At 45.0% G+C, this 17,123-nt stretch overlaps 1 protein-coding gene across 1 annotated transcript in view; it reads left to right on the top strand.

Moving 5' to 3' along the window:
• The first annotated feature begins 2,720 nt into the window (after positions 1-2,720).
• Positions 2,721-17,123, top strand: part of CA12 (carbonic anhydrase 12) — a 32,999-nt gene continuing 18,596 nt past the window's right edge. Inside the window, exons 1-3 of the mRNA XM_071568780.1 lie at positions 2,721-2,995; positions 6,760-6,780; positions 16,010-16,189. Coding sequence (XP_071424881.1) covers positions 2,905-2,995; positions 6,760-6,780; positions 16,010-16,189 — 292 coding nt within the window. The 5' untranslated portion in view covers positions 2,721-2,904. The remainder of the gene's footprint in view (positions 2,996-6,759; positions 6,781-16,009; positions 16,190-17,123) is intronic.

Here is a 17,123-nt window from a genome sequence, read left to right as displayed (position 1 = left end):
ACACCACAGAATTCAACCTGACCTTTCTCACTGGGGATCCAAACCCGAATTTGGGGATTCTCCTAAATCATACCAATCCATGAAAACCCTGCCTGGTGCTGAGATGAAAACCAACTGCTAACAACCTAAAATTTCTGAAAGCTAGAATAAAGTGGCAAGCCCTAAGCAGTTTGTGCAGAATACTGGCAGACAACTTGGTCAGGGAGCCTTTTTTTTTTTACTTTTTCTATGGCTTGCATTTTGGAAGTAAAGAGGTTTCTATAGTGCCTCCCAGTCCATCCCAGTCCCATCCCAGCACCTTCCAGTGCCTCCCAGTCCCATCCCAGCACCTCTCAGTGCCTCCCAGTCTCTCCCAGTCCCATCCCAGCACCTCCCAGTCCCCTCCAGTCCCTTCCAGTCCCTCCCAGTCCCTTCCAATCCCTCCCAGTGCCTTCCAGTCACATCCCAGCACCTCCCAGTGCCTCCCAGTCCCATCCCAGCACCTCCCAGTGCCTCCCAGTCTCTCCCAGTCCCATCCCAGCATCTCCCAGTCCCTCCCAAACCCTCCCAGTCCCTCGCGGTCTCTCCCAGTCCCTTCCAATCCCTCCCAGTCCCATCCCAGCACCTCCCAGTGCCTCCCAGTCTCTCCTAGTCCCATCCCAGCACCTCCCAATCCCTCCCAGTCCCATCCCAACACCTCCCCGTCCCTCCCAGTGCCCTCCCAGCCCTTCTCAGTCCCATCCCAGCACCTCCCAGTGCCTCCCAGTCTCTCCTAGTCCCATCCCAGCACCTCCCAATCCCTCCCAGTCCCATCCCAACACCTCCCCGTCCCTCCCAGTGCCCTCCCAGCCCTTCTCAGTCCCATCCCAGCACTTCCCAGTCCCTCCCAGTGCCTCCCAGTTCCTCCCAGTGCCCCCCAGTCCCCCCCCGGTGCCTCTCAATCCATCCCAGTGCTCTCAGTCCCTCCCAGTGCCTCCCAGTCCTTCACAGTGCCTCCTAGTGCCCTCCCAGTCTTTCCCAGTCCCTCTCAGTCCCTCCCAGTCCTTCACAGTGCCTCCCAGTGCCCTCCCAGTCCCTCCCAGTCCCATCCCAGCACTTCCAGCCAGCTTTGAAAGCACAAGCACAGCCTGAAATTTCTCTCATAGGTGTGGAGCCAAACTGGTTTCTGCTGTTGCAGAAGCGTAGATTGTGAAAATGCAAAAATTCCCAGGGAGATTCTAAAAATCAGAGCATACTTTGTCATGGATAACTTTCCAAGAACACTGGCAGAGAAGCTGAAGGCAGGAGATAAGAAAACCCTGAGGATAGCTCAGTCCCTGCCCTCCTACACATGGCCTCTCTAGAGGGGATGATTCTCAGCTTTAAAAGCAGCCTCAGCAGCTTGTCAGACAACTGGGAAGCCTGATCACAAACCCATTCATGCTACAGAAGCCCACAAAATTATATTTCCCAGCCTCCATCAGGTCTGGGAAGGTCCTGGATGCACCAACAGCTGTGTGCTGGCAGCTCACAGGGTTCCACACACTCAACAGGACCTTCTCTGCAAACACAGGACACAATGTCCCTCTCTTTTGGACAAGGGCACCTGAAAAGTCATGTTCAAAACATTTTCCCTATAGCTTACACCCTCTTCCTCTTGATTACACCTGGCTGAACCAGAACAAGCAGAATTACAGTGTTGGTTCACAGAAGGCTGAGAAGGACTAGAGGTGTAGTCAAGCACAGCTGCTTTCTGAGAGGCTGCAAGACATCCCTCAGCTGCTGCTGCTCCCTGCAGCCTCCCTTCAGCTGGGCTGGGAGGAAAGGGCTGGGGAGGACCTGCAGCCACAGTCCAGAGACATGCTTTGCCTGGGACCTAGGCAGAAGTGAGCCTTCCACTTCCCTTTCTCTTCATCAGCCTCAGAAATGATGGTAGGAAAAAAAGCAAGTCTAATAAGATCAAAAAATTAAACAATAGTTGGTAAGTAAAGATGCTGAAAATAAAGTTTGACCAATCGATGCTAATACATGCTACAAAGCTGTTACTGAGATGTAGTAAGCTGAAATAAATGGTCTCTTCAATGCCACCTCAGTTATCCATGGTACACTCAGTTTAAGAGGTTATTCCTCAGCTAAAACAAATAGTCTCTTCAATGCCACCTCAGCCACCCATGGTACACTCAGTTTAAGAAGTTATTCCTCAGTCACCTTCAGAAGAGGGTGAACTTATACCATGTGCTCCTCTTTACTCCCCTCCATACATGTCCTGACCATGACATTCTCTTCTGGGGCTGTTTCTTTATGAATTTCCACTCCTCCCTTCTTCATGTGTTCTCCTGGTTCCAAGGGCTTCCAGCTTAAGAAAAAAAAAATCCCTTTCTGACAGTCTGGCTGGTTTTCCTGGGAAGTGCTCATGGTCCCTGGGAGTTATTCCCAGTCCCACACAGTGTCTCACTTCTCTCCCTCCATGCAGCCCTTACTGTGGGCCATTATGCCACACCAGACTGAGCCAAAATTGGAAGCTGAGGGAGACACTCTGGACCAGGCTAGAAAGGCTCTACTGTGCTATGGCCCACAAGAGCACAACTTTTACAAGCATTTGAGCCTCCACTGCAGAATTTCTCAAGTTTCACATTTAAATTCCCCTCTCTGAGGGCTGGAACCTGCCCTGTGAGGACCTCCCTCAAACTGAGGTAGCAAAGTTTTCGGGGAGTGTTGTGACCCAGAGGCAGGTTTGATTACATCATTTGTTTGGGGTTGAGTCTCAGAGCTTTATAAAAAGCAGTCCTGAAGGCAAGGAGAGAGAAAAGGGGAGAGCAGGGCAATGCTCCTTAGCAGGAGCTCTGTTTGAGTGCATTCTGCTGCCTGCCACATGTCCACAGGGGAATTTCATCAGAGAGCAGAGAAACTCCTGGGCTGCTGGAATACTCTAAGCCTTTCCTTGAGATGTCAGCCAAGAGCTTCAGTGCAGTCACAGTGGCCACTGGGCTTATTTTCCTCCTGAAGGCACAACTCTCAGTGCAAGCGCCGTGGAATGGTAAAGTCTTTCAGCTTTCTATTTTATTGTAACTTATTGTAGCTGTGCATGCAGAAACCTAATCTTTTAATCAGTGCTGCCTCAAGACCATGCTCGAGGTTTATTGTATATTGTTGCAGTCTGTGGTTGCTTGGAGTTAGCATCCTTATTTTAATTTCTCAGAATAGGTATTCTGGCAAATGCAGGAAAGGGAAATTTGCCTTCTCATTTAGTCTGCATTACAGAGCTCTTGCATGCTCAGGATGTCTTGCCTTGTGAGCTTTTTGTTTCTCAGAGACTCAGTTAGTGGAAGCATCACATCTTTCCCTCTGCCCTGATTATTTTAAACTTGGGGGGGGGGGGGGGGGGGGGAAGCAGCCCCTGAAGGAGCCCATACACTAGACCTCCTTCTCTTGTACTTAAACAAGATTAGTTGCAGGAGGTCAGCACTCCTCACTCTCCTTTTAGGATTTAATATTCATATATCCAAGCTGATTGTAATCAATTTTCATCCTTTCCAGCTAATTATAATCCACCAATGTTATTATGGGTTACAAGGGAGAATCATTATAAGGGATTGTGTTACTCAGCTTGTTTAATCACAGGACAAATCCTGAAGGTTCAAACATAATCCAGAGCTGTTGCCTTCATGCAGAGCTTTGTCCAGACAAGCATTTTACCACATTTTCCCCATGAGCAGCATAAGGTGTGGAATGTAAACTTTTAAGGTCATCTTCTTGTTTTGTACAAGTATCCTCTGCAAAATGCCTGTATTCTGTGGCAGAATCTCCCACTTGGAGAGCAGAAGTCTCTAGAGCTTGGTGCTTTCTAGAATAAACCTGATGCTTTCTGGGTGCTTTCTGTGACCACACAGAAGGTTTGGAATTGAAAGGATATGCTGAAAAGATATGATGCATCCTGGAGGGAATGCTGGAGAGTTTCTATCTCAGAATTAATATCAAGCAATGACAAGAGCTGCAGCATCTGCCTGTCTCTGACATCTTCCCAAGCAGATGATCCCAATACAATGATTTCCACTTTCCCAGTCCCCAAGTGACATTGGTAATGTATAATTTCCCTGGTTATTGATCAGACAAGGGCAAATACGTTGGCTCCAGGAGCCTCCTCTGCCATGCAGGGGCATGTAACTGTGTTACTTACCAACACTCATCCCAACGGGAGCAAAGAGGCAGGAGGGTGCTCACAGATACAGAGCTGTTGGATGTTCCCTTCTAGATGAGATTCCTCCAATTTTGGGAGCTTGTGTGACAGTCTGTCTCATCCTCAGCTCATTACCAGCCAGAAGAAGGGTAATAACAACCTGGCTCACAGTCTGAGGTTGGAAGCTCTGGATGTCTATTCAGACAAAATCGAGAAGATTCTGCCATCTCTGTCATCTCCTCATCTCCTGCCCTAAGTTAGATGAAATGAATTCAGATGTGCCTCAGCCCTACCTACTGTGCTGTAAAGCAGCAGGAGAAATGAACAAAACACAAAAGAGATTAGAAGTCAGAAATACAATTTAATAACAGTATTACAATAAATGTAATGGCACAAAGAGAAATTTGGTTTAACCCACAAAACACAGCAGTGTAACCCAGCCCCCTGGGGCACAAACACAGGGGGGATTGGTGGCCCCTGTGCTGAGCCCCACATGGTTCTCCTGAGTCCAAAGCAAAAGGAAGGGAAAAACCTGTTGGTGCAGATGATGGCAGAGTCTGGTCGAGAGTGGTGGTCTCCTCCTGTCCAGGGTCTACTCCTCCTCTGGATCCGACGAGTGGTTCCCCAAGTCCCCAAACCCCCAGATTCCCTCCCCTCAGGTGCAGGTGGGAGCACCCAGTGCCTCTCCCAGGGCAGGGAGTTTCACACTGGGGGATCTGACTCTGGCAGTCAGGGGGGATTTTGGAATCGTTGCTGGCCCATGAGCAGAGCTGAGCCCTCAGGTGGGTGTGGAGGTGCCAAGGACTCCCCAGAGGGGAGTTCTCCCAGCTCCTCTCCCAGGCTTCTTTCCCACCCAGCTTGCATGCTGAGGGGTCAGGTGTGCCCTGGGCAGCTGCAGCCAATGGTCCATTGTTAACAGTTTGTGGGAAATGGCATCGAGGGTTTAGAATGCACACCCACACGTTGCTAAACTGGTCCCACCCACTGAACTAGGACACCTACTCTAGTTACTATGACTGTGCTGATCAGTAAAGTCATGATGGTGGTGAACTGGAGATCATCAAAATGCTCCAGGATTACTGTACTCAGGAAAAGACTTGAAGCTTTTCTTTATTTTTGTGTCATGTGGCATAACTGGCCATAATATTGAAAACAATTGAAATTGATTGTTGTGAGGTTATTCTATGTTATGAAAATAATAATTTTGACACTTCATACACAATGTAGTGGTCAATAAGAGCATGAAGAGTAGCTATTGAAGTTAAACCAGTATTTCTTCAAGCCCAGCTCAGATGAGGATATTCTAAAACCTGCTGCCAGTCAATTTCTATCTTCATGCAAGTTTTACCTACAGAAAGTTCTGAGCAGAGGACATAAGGAACCCCCCAAAAAACTCACTAGGAGATCATCCCCTGCAGTGAGAAGGAGAGAGGAAAATAAGATTTCTCATCTTGAAATCTAAGACAGTGCATGAATTCTTCTATGAGAGGAACCTGGGTAATTACACAGCTTTGAAAATTCCTGTGTAAAAGAACAAGTCCTAACAAACTGAAGGCAGAGAGTTTAGTGTTCCAGGTACATATTAATACAGAAGAGCAAAGTGCAGCTGTTTTGCACATCCCTGCAAATTAATCCCAACCGTTTCATGCAGCATTCCTTGGAGAAGAGCTGTGTCTGTGACCACATTTCAGAGCACAGAAATGCAGCCAAGAGCCAGGTATTGAGCAGATGTGTGCATGTAAGGGGAAATATTTACATGCACACACTCACAGGCACACCCAGGGCCTGCAAGATCTGTAAGTCAGGACTGTTTTCTGAGCAGAAGCAAAATTCAATTTGCAAAGAATAAAGATCTGCATCAGCCCCATAACCCAAACTGTTCAGGTCACTCAGGACAAGCACCTCTAATTGCACAGCAATGATTGTAGGTGTCAGGACTAGAGGAAAAATAATTTCAAAGAGTATATAGTAAGTCAAGATATTTCCAAAGATGTATAGAGACACTGTCCCAAGTTCAGTTCCTTAAGCAATGGGTGAGTATTGATCATTTTAACATTCATTCAACCTCCAGCATTCTCTGAGCTATGTGGGTTCATGTTTCATACTCTCTTTTTTTTCAGTCTGTCTATTCATTTCTGTTTCAGGTGGCAAATGCCAGAGCTGCCCTGAAATGACTGCCCATCATTACCCAGTGGAGCAATTGCCAATCCACTGATGGTTTTCAAACTCCTCAACTAGGCATGAAGGGGTTCATTATAGCTGCATTCCATTTAAACTCCCCAGCTTCCTAACCAGAAAAAATTCAGGGATATACCTACATACAGACTCTGTGGCTATTCCTAAAAAAAAAAAAAAAAAGAGAGAGAGAGAAAGAAAGACAGACAACAGTACAACAGTCAACAGTTTATGGGCAGGATCACAGGGAGAATTATGGTTATAATTTGGGTGGGTGAGGAAGGCTCATAATCTTTCAAAGTGTCTATGTTTTGCTCAAGAGCTGGGACTAGAAAGAGAGATAGAAGTTCTGCAAAATTCAGTATATGGGTTTTAGTAGCAATGCATTTCTTTACAGAGTAAGATGAATTTCAAATATTCACAATAATATTTGCTTTGTCTTTAAACAGGGTCAAAGTGGTCTTATATTGGTAAGTACTAATTCTTACATACTAAGTTGTGGCTTTCTTCTGTATTCTAAGAGCGACATGATAAATGTATTCTGCTGAGTGCTTGCTGGGTTCACTATCTTCAGTTTGGATCTGGTCAATTGCGTTGGTATCTGTTATCCATCCATCAGGTTTCATATCTGGGTAACTGAGAGTCAGTTATTGAGTTCTAAATTGCCTTGCGGAATGGCAGGACCTTCAGCAGACTAAGGCTGGCCCTACAACTGCAGAGGTTCCCCAGAGCCCTGTGTCCTCACCGGTCCCAGGCCAGCAGCACATTCCAGCCCAGTTCTGTAAGGAGAATTCCCCCCCAAGCACACATGGGTTTTCATTTTCAAGTTGAGTCAAAGTGCAGCAAATCACCTGTATCACAGTACCGGAAGTCCCTGAGAATCCCAGTAGTGACAAAGAGTAAATCACATTCAGGAAATCTGTGGTAATTTGTAACTAGTCCTTTTAGTCAGCCACTAATCCAGAAGGACCTCATGCTCTTCAGAAAGAAAGAATTCTTCTTCAGAAAGAAAGAAGAATTCTTTAGTAAGAAAGAAGTCTTCTTCAGAAAGAAGTATTATCTAGAAGTTTTCTTTTAATTGACCAAATCCTCTAGCCAGGTATTTTCTCACTTAGAGCAGCATTTTATATGCCACAGCACTGGGAATCTCAGCCAAAAATGCTTGTTAAAGCTCCTGGTGCTGCTCCAAGATTACACAAAGAGCCTCTGAGGCCAACTTTGCCACCCAGAGCTCCTCCCTTGGCCATGCTCTGCTGTACCTGCCTCGCTCCATGTCAGCAGGAGAGCTGCCAGCTCACAACCCTGGCACTGCCAGGGCACAAACACCCCTCCCAGTTTCACAGGGGAGAGGCCAAACTGATGCCTTGAGAGACCCCAGAAAATCAGGACTCTGAGCCAAGTTAAAGTGGTAAGGTCAAAAGGTAGATTCTTTAATGTCTAGGCTTAGGGCCTTCAGGAATATATGATGATATGCCTTTTTAAACTCTGATTTCCGTGGTTTTTATAATATTGTCCACCCAATCCCCAGTTCACACATCTCTTGGTCCAGCCCCATCCTGCCCCGGGCACACCTCATCAGGATTTGAGTCTGGGGGACAGTGGGACCCTCTCTTCATCATCTTTCTCTACCTCAGCACACGCAGGGCCCTTGGAGCTTTTCCAGTGTTCTTTAGACCCCAAGGTTGTTGGCTTATGTTTATGTCTCATGCTGCAGGCCTTCTAATATTCTTCAGCCTTCTACCTCGAAAGGGGTTTAAATAACTGGTGGAATTTTAGACATTGATGTGGGTAGGGGTTAGAAGACATAAACATTGAACTTAAGCTGCCAGAAATATTAACACACTAAATCTATGTTTTAGTACAGTTACAAGTACTTCTAAAATCTATAAAAATGAAAAAATCAAAAACCCCTGAGGCATAGTCCCTCCTTTTTAAAATGGACAAAATTAAAAAAATTTGTCCAGATTTTACTATTTATACTTAGCATTACACTAAAAGATAAACAACAACTATAGCATTAAGTCTTACATCTAGCTATTATGCAAAACACTAATGATAAACATAACTAAACAGTTGTTTTTAGGTTCAGTAACCATGAAGTAAGTTTGTGGAGACATTTAAGAGTTACCTGATTTAGAACTTTAGTTTGCTTCTGAATTGCAGCCAAATCTTTATTAATTCTTCTACTTTGGTCTAGTAAGAATAGCAACTAGTGTTGATGACTTTACACACATCTCCCTGTGGGGCTTGTAAGAAATTGCATTCTGTATAAGAAATTGTGATTTTGGAGTACCAAATGAGACAAACTATGGACTTCTTGTGAAGCTGCAATAGCATCTGAGGTCTGATTTTGGATGATTTCAGAAACGCCTGACACAACTTGGGTAACAAAATCCTGAGTTCTCCACCTTGACAGCAGCCAGCAGATAAACCTCACCCTGCTGGACAGTAAGGAAAACAAGACCTCTTTTACTTCTTTTACCATCAAAGGAGAAGTTTTGCCCTCCTTCCCTTGCTTGAATTAGTTACTTCTCCCTTTTTGGGAATTTGGGTACCGGTGTTCATTTCAGAAAGTGTTCTCAGTACCCACTTTCACCATATCCTGTGATGCTCTTCCATACTGCAATCTGATTTCTACATTCTAACGTGCTGGAGGATAGAGGGAAGGTTCCCCCAATAGATTATCTTTTTCCTGCAACTACTGATTTCAACATATATCCAGAAAAACATAAAAGAAAATATATAAAAGCAAGTTCAAAAGATTAAAGTGGCAACTGAACTTGTACTGAATAGTACAGAAAAGCAGAGGTAGAACATTGATCTGCACAGAGAAAAACAGCTATTAGAGAGACTGCACTAAGCCAGAAAAGAGCCTCTCTATACTCTTCTACTGATCCTGGTTCCTTAAGGTGGCCCAAACCATCCTCCTTTTCCCTTTATCCCTGAAACACTTTGAAGTGCCTCTCACTAGAATTAAGTCAGCAGGAAGGCAAATCAAATCAAAGCATTATCATCACAGTGCAGACTGATGGCAAGATGAAAGTCAAGATATAAGACTAAGGATGGAGTGAGAGCAGATTTGTTGGGTTGGAGAATATGTAACACTGAATGTTGGTGCAGTGTTGGCAGCTCAGGGCACCGTGGCAAAGCAAGAAGACCCTGTATGTGATGAGGCCTTGTCTTGTCAGAACAACCTTTCCAAAGACAGGAGCATTTGCCTGGTCTGTAATGGAATCTATTACATTAAGTACAATAAAAATAAAGGTTAGCCTCTCCTCTGTTTACTTAGCCAGACTGCAGGAATGCTGTTTGTTCTCCCTGTTCTCACTGCTCTGTATGTAGCCCAAGCAGAAGTGCCTGGAGGAAGGACCACAGAGCAGAGAGCTGAGGCAGGAGCTGCTCTGTGTTCTCTGAGGGGCTGCTTCACCCTCTGGGGAATGCATAGAGGCAACCAAACATGCCATAAGAAGACTGTTTCCAGTTAAAGAACTCAAGGAGTTGTTGTGGTGCCCCTTAGCTCAGGACAGAGTGTCCACACAGCTCCTGGCAGTGCTGCTGTGTGGCTGTAATGTGCAAACCTGGGGTTCTCTGCCCCAGGACAAAATTGGTAGAAGTGGATGTTAGGCTTCAATTCTTTGGGTTCTGGCTTTCTGTTTGTGTGATGTAAGTGGGCTGGAAGGAAATCAGAGAACAGAATCACTCCTTCAGAGTGGACAAGCAGCTACAGTGGAGAAAATCAGTTTCACAGACAAGTTGAAAGGAGTGGTGCCAATAGAATTATTAACATGCTCTAGCAGCAACAGTGCCAGCAGAATTATGAATGTGTGTAGCATGTGAGGAGACAACCTCCTGTTGCAGTGTAGACACAAGAACTGCTGTTACCAGACACCAGGCTAATTGTATTTGCAAACTCTTTCATTTTACAGTTGCCAAATCCCCTGCCTCAGTTCAGTGGGTGCTGAGAACCTGTGCTCAGACCCCTCCAGTGCCCCTTAGGACATGCCAGCTTGAGTGAACACAACTGAAACATGCCCCAGACTTCTCACAGAGGGTTTGAATGCAGGAGCAGGGACAGCTACAGCCCTTGGCAATTCCTCTGCCTCACCAGCTTCCCTGTGGACATGTGTGTGGACACATCTGGCTCTGGGGGATGGGCATAGCTGGCTGTGTGCCCACAAAATGGTGTGCCTGAGCTCTGGGGGAAGTGAGGCGCACATGCTTCCTGTGGCAGGCAGCCTGCTCTGTCAGCCTCACGACCCATCCAACCCTGGGCTGGTGGCAGCTCCACAGCTCCAACCTGGCTGAGGGCAGGGCAGAGTGCTCTGCCAGGCTGCAGAAATGCCACACACATTCCTGAGGGTTCTGACTCAGGGCATTCTACCATACATGGAGAGAACTTGGGTGGACTGTGAGAAGCTTGAGCAACATAGATATTAATTGGTCATGAGAGCAAAGGTGTGTTGCTAACACAGGGGTCTCATAGGCCTATTTTATCTTTGTTTTAAGTGATCCAAGAGCTGCTCCTGGGAGCAGACCCCACTGTTGTGCTGGGAAGCTGACAGTTGGCAGAGATGGTGCAGCCTTGGTGCTGAGGGTGTTTGGCTCAGATCACTGGGCAGCCAGACCATCCAGAGCATTATTGCTGCTTTATTTACAGACATCTTTTATGATACAGCCATGAGGGTACAGTCAGGCTGTTTACAGCATGGTCGGGTGTGCTGGTTTAAAGGTAAAGTGGCAGGAGAAATGAACCAAACACAAAAGAGATTAGAAGTCAGAGTTACAATTTAATAACAGTATTACAATAAATGCAATGGCACAAAGAGAAATTGGGTTTAACTCACAAAACACAGAAGTAGAACCCAGCCCCCTGGGGCACAAACGCAGGGGGTTTTGGTGGCCCCTGTGCTGAGCCCCACATGGTTCTCCTGAGTCCAAAGCAAAAGGAAGGGAAAAACCTGTTGGTGCAGATGATGTCGCAGTCTGGTCAAGAGTGGTGGTCTCCTCCTGTCCAGGTTCTGCTCCTCCCCTGGATCCAAGGAATGGTCTCAGAAGTGCCAAACCCCAAGATTATACACCCTCAGGTGCAGGTGGGAGCACCCAGTCCCTCTCCCAAGGCAGGGAGTTCCACACTGGGGGATCTGACTCTGGCAGTCAGGGGGGATTTTGGAATCGTTGCTGGCCCATGAGCAGAGCTGAGCCCTCAGGTGGGTGTGGAGGTGCCAAGGACTCCCCAGAGAGGAGTTCTCCCAGCTCCTCTCCCAGGCTTCTTTCCCACCCCGCTTGCATGCTGAGGGGTCAGGTGTGTCCTGGGCAGCTGCTGCCAATGGTCCATTGTTAACAGTTCCTGGGAAATGGCATTGAGGGTTTAGAATGCACAGCTTTGGTCACACCCGCACAGTGATAAACTGCTCCCAGCTTGCTGAACTAGGACATAGGGGAATATGGTGCTGGAAGCTGCTGTTAGAGAAGAGCACAGGGTGGATTTGGGCAGTCTGAGGCTGCACTCCCTGTACAGGGAGCACCGGCAGCAGTGGCAGCACAAGGGGTCCTCCTCCCATTCCCACCAGCAGCTTGCTGCCTTAATTTGCTCACTCCAGCAGCTGAAGAGCAGTGTTGAGTGGGGAGAACAGACCCAGGGCACAGCCATTGCTCTGCTGACACTGTCCTGGTGGGATCCTCATGGCAGCAAACACATTCTGAAGCATCTGAGTCTTCCCCAAATGTTCCACAAAAGAAGGAAATCAACTATGAAGATAATCTTGCAACATGTTAATACCCTCTGGGAGTTGTAGCATAGGCCAGTGTTAGTACATCCACATGCTGTTCTTTGCTCAATAGTGATCAGACAAAGCCTTTGTAAATACGATTTGATTCCCACTGAATTTATCTGAATGTGCTGGCACAGGAAAAGGAAAATCTGGTTCACAATCAGTCACTCATTTTCAACAGACCTAGCTGAGAAATGCCTTCCAGCTGTGTGTTTATCTACCATGGAAATCTCAATTTCACATACGTAATCCCAAGCTGCAGTGAGCTCAGCTCTTTGAGACATGAGTTTGGAGGCACAGACATTAGAGACACCATGTGACACAAGGCAGAATTTCTATAAAAACTGGGTTTGTGCCAAAAATGTTTTTTGTTTGGTTTTGTTGTTTGGTTCGTTGGTGGTTTTTGTTGGCTTTTTTTTTGTTTTCTATTTTGTGTTTGTTTTTTTTTAATTGAGCAGTAGTGAGAAACAAGCGAAAACTGCTGTAGCTTAAAGGTCTGTGAGTGGAGTTGCAGATTTATGTCAAGAAAATGATAACTGCTAGTAAATATCAAGGTCCATAAAGACTGTGATAACTATATGTCCTAGTTTAGCAGGTGGGACCAGTTAACACTGTGTGTGGGTGATCATAGCTGTGTATTCTACCCTCTCTATTAATTTCCTAAGGACAATGGGCCATTAGCAGCAGCTGCCCAGGGAGTCATATCACCTTCACACCCAGCCTGAGGGGGTGGAGCTGCTAGTGGGCCATCAACAGTTCAACAATACCCCCTGGCTCCCAGAGTTAATCACCCATTGTGTGAGTCCCCGCCCAGGGGGAGGGACTGGGTGCTCCCTGAGGGTACATAAGTGGTGGGTAAGAAGATCTTGGGAACTACTTGTCAGATCCAGAGGAGCAGCAGGACCTTGACAGAAGGAGATCACCACTCTTGACCAGACTACAGCCCTTGCCTGCACCAACAGGTTTCTCACTTCTTTTTGCTTTAGACTTGGGGAGTACCACACGGGTCTCAGCACAAGGGCAAACAAACCCCTTTGGGTTTGTGCCCCAGGACACCGGGTTGTACTGCTGGGGTTTTGTGAGTTGAAAGCAATTTCTCTTTGTGTCAGTGTATTTATTGTAATATTATTATTGAATTTTAGCCTCTGACTTATAATCTCTCTCGTGGTGAGTTCATTTCTCCTGCTGGTTCACCTTTAAACCAGCACACTATAGCATTTTATAGAAAAGAAAAAAATCTTTCCTTCTGAACTGGTGATGTAGGTGTGGAAGTTCCCTTATTCTGTTGTCAGCTCTCAAGGGCATTCAATTTATCCAAACACAGTACTGAAAAAATGATTGGTACTTCACAACATGGTTGTCACTGGCTGGGACTAGACTTCTACTTTATACATCAATTACCTACTTAATTATCAAGTCTCCAAACCTGTGATATGTAATATATTAAAATCTTCTTCAAACTCACTATCTTTTCAAACCTATTTTTAGTTTCCAAGTCCTTTTACAATAAAGGCTTCTCACTGATTTTTCTGACACTGCAGAAGTTTTCGCTCTCTGGCAAGTGTTAAATTTCAGTGTCATTGTCTTGCACTTGAAGTTTAAGCCTAAAAAATCTGTTATTTCCTGATATATCCTGCTGGGAATGTATTCTTGAGTATATATAGAACTTATGTTCTGGATGTATTTATTATTTTCCAAAAAGTAGGTAGAGGATAGTGTGCAGTTTTCTATAATGTCAGCATAACATTTATTAGCTTTTTAAAGAATTTCAGTAACTGCAGGGTGTAAGAGGAGAGAAATCATTGTGACTATCAGCAAACTGGAGTCAAAGTTTTAAGTTACAGCAACATCAAGTTCTATGTATAGTGAAAAGCACTGACTATCTGTGCTGCAAACTATGTCATGTGTCAACCTGTGTCTTGAATAATCTTAACCAGCTTTAAAAAGGAAGCCAGTCAGTCTTAAAGCACCAGAACCGAACCTGTCTCTGTCACACACACAGTTTTAAGTCAGAATCACCTCCACTATCCATATACTTGGCAACTGTCTTGCATGTAAATAGAGTGAGCCTCTAATAACATCCTCCTGACTGGTAATTTCCTTCAAAGAAGATCTGACCTTGCTTTGCTGCTGATGACCTCCTCTTCAAAGAAGCCACAGGGAATATTATAGGTCTGGAGAAGAAGCCTTCTAACCAAAGGCTCAAAGGACCCCATCTGCTTAAAAAGAAGTGAGAAACTGTATCCTTTGTGTTGTAAGCTCCTCAGTGAGGAACAAAAAAGTGTGGTGACAACAGACTCACAGCTAAGATCAAGCTGCTGAGGAGAGTAATTATCCACTGGGCACTAATGAAGTATCTTTTACCTGAAAAGCCTAAAAGAAGAGTATATGTTTATTCCTTTTTGAAAGATATGGCCTCATTGAAGAAGTGGGTCCAGGGAGGTCCAGGCTGGTGATCTCTGCAGACCTTCCTGCCCTCAAAAGGATCATGATGAATGTTCAGAGACAAGGAGGAACAGAAGTTCCAAGTGTTTCTCTTGGTGTTTAAATCCAAATATTCTCAGCTTATAGCTTTGGAACAGCTGCTGGCTGGTAACGTGTAATTAAATCAAAGGCACAATTAAAATTCTATTGATATTAGCTATTCTTTGTAGATCCTACCTCAGGCAAAAGACTGTGATGAAGAAAGGTTTCACCAGAGTTTGAGCAAGTTATTGCAGGTCAAATTATCATAACACCTTCCATTCTTGCAAGGTAGCTTTGCAGTGTGGGTTATGCAATGCGGCTGAATAGAGCCAGACAGTTTGTGCCCTAAAAGTCTGTGCACTGAAATGTGGGGACTTTCGTCTGTCAACATGAAGTCACTTCTTTCAGTAATTCCCTTCAGAGGGCTGGAGGAGCTGTGCGCATTCCTATGGCTTCCATAAGAAAAAGTAATTCACATCAGTAAATAACCCAAATACTGTCCCAGCTCCAATCTCTGCTTGTCACAGCCATGGGCTCTGCAGTGACAAAGCCATCAGAGAGGCTCAGAGCACTGTGGCTGCCCCTGGAGCTGCTGCCTGCAGGTGCCACCCTGTGCACTGCCAGCCCTGCAGTTCCCCCTTCTTAGGGAATATATGCCTTTTCAAGCCAGCCAACCAAGGACCAATTTGCAGGTGGAGCTTCTGAGATAAGAATGGAATCTATTTGGAGGCTTTGGGCCCACACAGGAGTTGAAAACGAAGCCTGCAGAAAGTCTGTGGAGTGACATTAATAGAGCTCTTTTATAAAGTAAAAATAAGTTGCATTAAGATTGTTTAGATCTAGCAATTTTTGGGAAATACGTATTACTTAATAATTAGCTATAGCTGTGAGATGTGAGTTTGCATGGTGTGTATAAGTTTTAAGATTGTGTGTAACTGTGTGAAAAAATAGTTCTGAATATAGTCCCTCCTGAAACTTGAATATTCTTGTGCAAAACCAGTTTAAATATTGGTAATGTAAACATAGTTGTCTTTTCTTTTGCTCCTCTTCCCTTCTCTCCACAACTACCTAGTAACTCTAACTCATGATGAAGAGGACTGAGAAATAAAATACCCAGAAACCCCCATAAAATTAGATACAGTCAAGTGATTAATTTAATTGTAAGAGTTGAACCCCTGAAAACCCCTAAAAGGCTCAGAATCGAGAACTGTGTCTATGGTGATCAGGCATTATGACATCCCTGAGTGGAACATCCACCACAGTTCAGACTGTCAGGAAACGGAGGGGCAGTGAGATCTCTGTGTGAGATTTGTGAGATGTTGTTGGCATTTGGCCCTTTCCTATCCAGTGGCACACTGGAAGGATAAAATTAAGATTAAAAAAGAAGTCTAAAAAATTCAGAAAAGGCTTCTTTTCCAAATGTGTTAAATCTTGACAAATGTGTCTCTGTTAATTTACACAGGTCCTGATGGAGAGAAGGCCTGGCCAAAGAAATACCCATTTTGTGGAGGAGTATTCCAGTCACCCATTGACTTCCACAAGGATATTCTCCAGTATGACTCCAGTCTCTTGCCCTTGGAATTTATAGGCTATAACGTGCCCTCCACTGACCATTTTACATTGACCAATAATGGGCATTCAGGTAAGGGAGCTCATTGACAGCAGGGAATTATGAAGGGAAGGGTTGCAGGAACTCGTGGGGTTTTTACAGAGGATTGTCAGATGAAATTAAACTGTGTTAACATCAGCTTGCTTACACTTACAGAACATCCATGGGAAACATGGGAATGTGCTCAGTACAAATGGGTCACCAGTAAGCTGAATTTTAAATAAAGAGTTTATTTAAAAACTCTAGGCATGTCAGAATTAATTCTTGAGCTTTTCTTACTACTTTGGTTGTGGTGGTCCAAAAGAGAAACAGAATTTGTGATTCTGTTAAAAGGCAATAAACTGATAAAATACGGGGGTGATGAGTCTCTGAAATTCTGGTCTAATCTAAGCAGCTCAACTGAATTACATGGGCAGGGGAGAAGGAATAAAAAGAACCAGGAGCACCATTCTGTTCCTTTGACTTCAGACAGAACCCTGTTTACTGTAAGATAAGACAGGTAAGAAGGCAGAATAATAATCAGGAATAGCACACGAATGTGCCCTCCCCACTGCAGCACTAAAACAAAGTGACAGGGCAGCAGGTAAAAGCAGAGATGATGCAGTCCAATAAAGATCTGCTATATTGACACTGTGTACAATACCAGTTAGTCCCACCATTTCTCTTTCCTTCCTGAAACATTTGAAGACACAGAAATAAGAAGTTAGAAAGCCCTCCTTCTTTGTATCCTCCTCTCTTGAATAAGCATCAAAATAACCTATTACCGAATGGCCTCTGCTCTGCTCTGCTTGGTTAAAAGATGTCAAACATGCAAAAATCTGTTTTCCTCTCGCTCTCTCAGTGAGGCAAACCTGCTCTATTGAACATCATAAGCCAATTCTTCAGTAAGGGCCAACCTCTTAGGACATGATTCTTGGTTTTCCTCTTGAGCAGTTTCTACATCAAAGCCAGGTTGCTTCAGACTAGG

The sequence above is a fragment of the Pithys albifrons genome, chromosome 13 (genome assembly GCF_047495875.1).
Source record: "Pithys albifrons albifrons isolate INPA30051 chromosome 13, PitAlb_v1, whole genome shotgun sequence".
Taxonomy (NCBI): domain Eukaryota; kingdom Metazoa; phylum Chordata; class Aves; order Passeriformes; family Thamnophilidae; genus Pithys; species Pithys albifrons.
This window is presented reverse-complemented; position numbering and strand designations above follow the sequence as displayed.